At 35.3% G+C, this 6,473-nt stretch overlaps 1 protein-coding gene across 1 annotated transcript; it reads left to right on the forward strand.

The window, feature by feature from the left end:
* The first annotated feature begins 607 nt into the window (after positions 1 to 607).
* LOC141822845 (isoamylase 3, chloroplastic-like) lies at positions 608 to 6,116 on the forward strand. Its single transcript, XM_074710157.1, has 9 exons — positions 608 to 756; positions 844 to 898; positions 985 to 1,053; positions 1,269 to 1,426; positions 3,287 to 3,380; positions 4,596 to 4,832; positions 4,916 to 5,020; positions 5,570 to 5,632; positions 5,955 to 6,116. The coding sequence occupies exons 1-9, from the start codon at positions 626 to 628 to the stop codon at positions 6,114 to 6,116; spliced, it is 1,074 nt and encodes a 357-aa protein (XP_074566258.1). The 5' UTR covers positions 608 to 625.
* Positions 6,117 to 6,473: the final 357 nt, after the last annotated feature.

The raw sequence follows: 6,473 nt of genomic DNA on the forward strand, positions 1-6,473 counted from the left end.
AGAAATAAATAAAAAATTTAATTTAAGGATGAATATCAAAATGTGTATACGTTAGGTTATAAATGAAAAAAAGTTTAAAATTCAATAAGGACCGTTGGAATATCAAAATGTATATTACGTTAGGTTATAAATTTATTCAACAGATGAATAATTATAAATAATAATAATATAAAGTTATTTTCATAATCATTCATCTTTTTAATAAAAAATAAAATCTGTCACCCTAACGATCCTATAATTATATATATAGATAAATTAAAAAGTTATAATTGATCACGATAAAAAAAATATTATTTTAATTTTATCGAGATTCAATCCGAGGATAATAATCAATTATGTATTTCATAACCAACTAATTATCTTTTGCAACTCAATTATCAATTATGTAGGAGACGAAGATAATCGTACATCTCGATCTTGCCCAACTATAAACTTTCAAGTTTTTATATAATTTCTTCGGTCACGATAAATTAAGAAGTTAATTGATATATTAATTAATAAATAAAACAGCGAGAACCGCACACGTGTCAAATCACGGGTATGGGTCGCTTATATATCTATTTCCGGCAACTGGACTCGAGTCCTATGCTCCCACGCTTCTTCTTCCTCTTGTATTTCCCTTTTCATGGAATCGATCCTTCCTCCGCCCCACACTCGAGGCACCACCTTCAGCTCTTCCTCACTCAGATGGCAAGCCAATGCGCCACCCCTCTCGTCGTCGCCCTCCGCCGCCCGCCGCTTCCGGATCTCGATGGGGTAATCTTCTTCTCTTCAACTCTGCTCCTTTGCAGAACTTGTTTTTCACCTGCAAAGCAGGTCGAAGTAATTGGAATCAATGCGCAGATTCAGATGTAGTTCATCCAGAGTTGCGTTAGGATTGCAAAGAGCTGTCAGCAAGGCATGTCTTTGGTTTGTTCCCCGTCTCGTTTTCTTTGCCGTTGGGAGTTGAATTGCTAACCACGAGCGATGTCGTTGTTGTCGCAGGCCCGAGCAAGAGTTATGCTAAATTCCAGCAATGTTTTTGATCAAAGTGTTGAAGCAGCGTCCATAGAGGTGTGCTATTATTTTTTTTTCTTTCCTGTTTTTCGTTACCTCGTGTATTTTCTCTTTGTTGTTGTTGAGACTAATTTCATATGCATTGCTCTGGCATCTGTTTACCATCAATATTGTATGAAGAAAAGAACATAACAATTTGATTTCATAAAATACAACATAAAGAAATTAAATATATTCCAGAAGTCATTGACGATGTTTGCAATTTCACATAGGAAAAGACTTCAGAAATGTTGGACACTGATACTCCGTTGAAGTATTCTCGTGGTGTGGCCTCTCCGCTTGGTGTATCAGTTGCTGAAAATGGAATTAACTTTGCAGTTTTTTCAAGGCACGCTACACGAGTCTCACTGTGCTTGTCAAAATGTGGGAGGTAAAAAATGGAACTTTTAGTAGAAGGCAAAGTCAGCTTCATTTTGCATAAAAATTGCATGATACGGTTTCACGCACAAGATGGTGAATGTAAGTTCACATAAACTAGATAATGATAGAGTTGTTAATGATATGACAAACTTTAATATTCAGTTTTCTTATTGCTTTCATGATCTTCCAATTTCTGATTGTTAATCTTTGTCGATTATTGGTTATAAATGTCTTTATATATCCTAAAATAGCTACTTATGTGATGTCTAAAACAGATATTTCTCAATGAAAGAATGCCTCAGACTTTGTTGAATCATTGGAAGTCAAGTGCAAAGAAAGTAGTTTTTTTTTTCATGTTTGATTGTGCACATAAGAAATATCCAAAAAACTATTTATTGTCTTTCTTAAAAGTTATAACTGAAAATGTTTTTTAGTGCCTAAGAATATGTTTGTTCGCTGTGCACTTAAAAATCTTAGAATTTTTTTTTGAAGAATTATTCCAAATGCTAAAAAATCTAGGAAACTATTTTCCTAGAAGGAAATTGAACCTTATTTGCATAATGACTAGTGATATCTTGAATTTGACCTTTTCATGGAAAATTTGAACTCTCTTCGCACAGGTGGAAAGAAGAGTAGCTCTAGATTTCCAGTTAATAAGTGACAAGATATGCATTGGTCACTCTGCTTTTCTATAATGCTCCATTGTTCTAGCAGGAAATACTGGAGGGGAAATATGTGATAGTAAAAACACAGAAAACAATAACCTTGGTGATTCATGGTTCTTCAATTTGGACTAGTTGGAATATACATGCATGAAGGTTGAGATTTTATAGGATTCTTTCCTTTCTTAAATGGGATTAAAACCCCAAATGTTGAAATAAAAGCTTAAGTTCACATGGTTTTATTTCTGTTGTTAAGTGGTTTACTGGTTTAATGATTTTAATATTGATTTAGAGTAGGAAAATAGATAAGAAAAAAAGTTAGTGCACTATGACATTTATATTGTTAGATCTTTTTTGTTTAATTTTGTAAGGCTGCACTTTGCTGACCAAACTTAAGTCAAGTTTAGTTTGTAAAAAACATATGCATGATGGATCTGAAGTTTAGCCTGTTTATTGTGCATTCTTGACTGGGTCTCCCAAATTTAATCAATATATCTTGTACAAGCTTCAGAAGTTTAGCACACATTCATAAATTGGTCACAATAACACCTTTTTTCTTGTCAAAACTGAGCTTGATGTTACAATTTGAGTAATCTGTTTTTGGCATGTTTGATTAAATTTACTTTTATTTATTTTGCTGGTTTCTTCTGTGTTTCTTCCTACACAAACACTTGATAGGTGGTTAATTAGCTGACTTTCAGATAGTATCACATGAGGCTTGTCTAATAATAGTTGTAGTGGCAATAATACATCCTAGTTAAGTTGAATTAAACCACATTGTATGCTTGGGGGTAGTCCAATTCACTCCTTGCCAATAAATGTGGGTGACTTAAGATATTAGGCTATTTTTACTTCGAAGGACTGGAATTAGAGGGAAGAAGGTGAAGGAATAGCGTAGGTGGGGAGAGGAGGAAACAAAGTTTTTTTGGGGGTGTTGGGAAGGAGGGGAATGACCAAATTATGTCTTTCTTCTCTCTCTTGTTCCACCATAGTTTGACTGACCTTTATGTGTCAAATACTAGTATCTATAGGTTGTTATAATATGAATATATCTATAAGTATCTAATGTCTAATCACAATTTCATTTTCTTGATGATTGTAACTTTTCTATTATATGGAACTTTAAAATAGTGTTCAGCCTAACTAATTTGTTGTTTGGAAATTTCATTCTCTACTATTGTGACATTAGTATGTTCAATCTGGCTCAGGGAAGATAATCAGCAAATGGATGATGGCATGTTGGAGGTTCCGCTGGATCCACAGATAAATAAAACTGGTGATGTTTGGCACATCTGTATTGAGGTAGTACTGAAGTTATGATATTTTGATAGTTTAAGTTAGTAGTTTTATTAAGTTTGTTATAAATAACAATGTTGCTATGTTCTTGTGACATATCTCTCCAACCTGCAACTAATTCATTGATCTCCAACAATAATTTCCTTTGTGCAAGTAACTTCTCTTAGAAGATCAATTCATCATATGAAGTAGAGTTTACAAATTTTCTAGAAGTTTTTTCTAATGGACATTTCTTGTGAATTTTAGAGCCAAATTCCTATTTTGCATTAGATTCACTATCCATGACTCATAATACAATCTAAGGTTTGAAAGCTTATTCTGAGCTAAGGTTTTAATCTATTGTTGGAATGAGTTAGTATCATGTCGGGCGTATAGACACACATTGCCAAAAGCGCCAATAAGAGGAGAAGAAGAATTATGAAGAGTTATCATCTTCAAAAGAGTTGTGAAATTCGAGAAGAGTTACGGAATAATCTCCATCTTGAGCTTGTGGAAGCTCGGGAAAGACTTGTCGTCCTCAAATACCTCTCACTAACCACCTTGAGGAAGTTTCATCATCCTCAAATGCCTCTCGTTGCCGCTTCGCGGAAGAGTTACGCCTCTTGATGTCATTTCATGCCACTTTGCATCGCTTCGCTATTTTTAAAAGAGTCTTGAAAGTCTCAGATCCACCTTGCATGATGTCACTATATTCCAAAGAGGTTCAAAAGCACAGGGGAAGCCTTCAGTAGTGTTGCGGAAGCTTTAGATGCCTTAGGGGAAACATCCCATTACCTCACCTTCATCGTAGAGGATTCTAACATCATTCGCTCGTCTGGAGTTGTTCCACATGTTGGTTGGCAGGTGGAACAAAATGTTTCACCCATGCCAACTAACACGGAATGAAATTTTAATGCATGATACCATCTATTGGTAACTCAATACCCCTTTGCCTATTTCTACATTGAATTTTAATTTAGATCCTGGTAGTTGACAATGCCACAGTTGCATGTTGTTTCATGTTTAATTATGTGATATTACTTAAATATAGAAAGCAGTGATGTTGATAGAGCACTATTTAATCTCAGATGGAAGCCATTGCAAAACTGAAATAGTGAATTATCTAACTCAATAGGTCAGAGAATGATTTAAAATCTCCCTGAATCTGTCATGCAGTTCTAAATGACGTTATTTCATTATACATATATTTTTCACTATGTTTATTTATTGGTCAATTCCTAGGGGTTATTGGGATCTGGTATTGTCTATGGCTACCGAATTGATGGTCCCCAAGGATGGGGACAAGGGCATCGCTTTGACAGTAGTGTCATTCTTCTTGACCCTTATGCAAAATTAGTTTCTGGAAGGAAAAGGTTTGGGGATGTTACAGATAAAATGTCCAAGTTCCTTGGTACATATGACTTTACAAGCTCTCCTTTCGACTGGGGTCCTGATTATAAGCTGCCAAATATACCTGAGGTAAAACTGAACAGAATATTACCAAGAAAATTTATTTTCTTGTGCATAGAACCATCATTTATGGTTTAATTTTCTTTGTGCAGACAGATCTTGTGATATATGAAATGAACGTAAGGGCATTTACAGCTGATGGATCAAGTGGGCTAGATCCAGAAATTTGTGGGAGCTACCTTGGAGTTATTGAAAAGGTAGGTTCTTATATATGGCGATAATGTCAGGATATGGTTTACTGTGGCTAGACTATTTGGCTACATACAAGTTCTCAAGCCATTTCTGTAAACTCTATCTATTAGACTACATACTAATCATGGCTTATCTGCAAATTCAGATAAACGGGTTTAAGATATATCCAAATGTTCAATCTTTACCATCTAATGACTTTTGTTGTTCTTTATTCTTATTGTAATTGTAATTGTGAATTTGTACTGACATCCACGTTTCCCTACCATAAACAAATATACAGTTGTAGGCACTAGGAAAAAGGAATTGCTCATACAGGTCACTCATTCCAACACGTGGTGAAAACACCCTCATCTATTTCAAACTCATATCCCCTTTTCATTTTTCTTTTCATCTGCAAAACTAACTCAGATTTTGAAACGTGTTATAAAGCAAGACAGGTTTCTGCTTGGGATAACCAAAAAAACTGTAATGAGTTTGGATAGTAGCATTCCATGATTGATTAAGGTTTATGTTGGTTTATATTGATGAACTTATTTGCTTATTGAGTGAATCAGATTGGGTATCTGGAAAATTCCTTAAAAGAGTTGGGATTATCTATAGCTGTTTTGATTATTAAGGTTCGTGTCTGATAGTGACCAAATTGGTGGGTACGTAGTATCCCTAATCTCCATTAGGAAGATCTACTATCTCCTTAATTGTTTCTTCAATCACTAGCATACTTAAAGTGCATGTCAACAAGTATAACCCATGTTGGTGAAGAATGAAGATATCCTTATATATATGTAGATTTCTCTATGTTATCCCATTGATATGATCATAAGCCTAAGGATAAAGTACTCAATAGTGTTTTTAAGTCTTATGCCTTAATAGTTGGCCTGAGCAAAAAATCTAATTCCGTTGGGGATCATCAGCATAAGCACAGCTGCTGACATCTGACAGTTACAGTTCCCTGGACCCCCTTCTCCTCCTCCTCCATCTTTGCAGTTCAAGTATGCTACTGCTCTTCTCCTCCTCTGCGGTTCTAGCACGCTGCTGCTCCCCTCCTCCTCCTTTGCAGTTCAAAGTATGCTGCTGCTCTTCTCCTCCTCTACGGTTTTCTAGTATGCTGCTGCTCCCCTCCTTCTCCTTCCTTCATGTATCCTCTTCAGTACGTCTTCCACTATCATCTCTGGGTACCTCCACTACCGCTACCACCACCACTTAAGGCTTCTTCTAAGTGGCGCCACTTGCACCACATATATACTAAACTTCAACACCACAAGGCATCCTACAGAAAAAAAGTCATGAAATAATTTCCATCTAAATGTTGCCCTTAATGGAAGGAAAACAGGAGACAATATACAATAACAATCAAGCCTTATCTCACTATGTGAGGTCAGCTATATAGAATTTTCTACGTTATTAAGCTTCATCCCCTACTATATCATCAATTATATTTAAATAAAATTTATTTTGTTT

Source organism: Curcuma longa, chromosome 1 (assembly GCF_044706935.1).
Source record: "Curcuma longa cultivar G26 ecotype Majalengka, Jawa Barat chromosome 1, ITB_CL_G26_1.1, whole genome shotgun sequence".
Classification (NCBI taxonomy): domain Eukaryota; kingdom Viridiplantae; phylum Streptophyta; class Magnoliopsida; order Zingiberales; family Zingiberaceae; genus Curcuma; species Curcuma longa.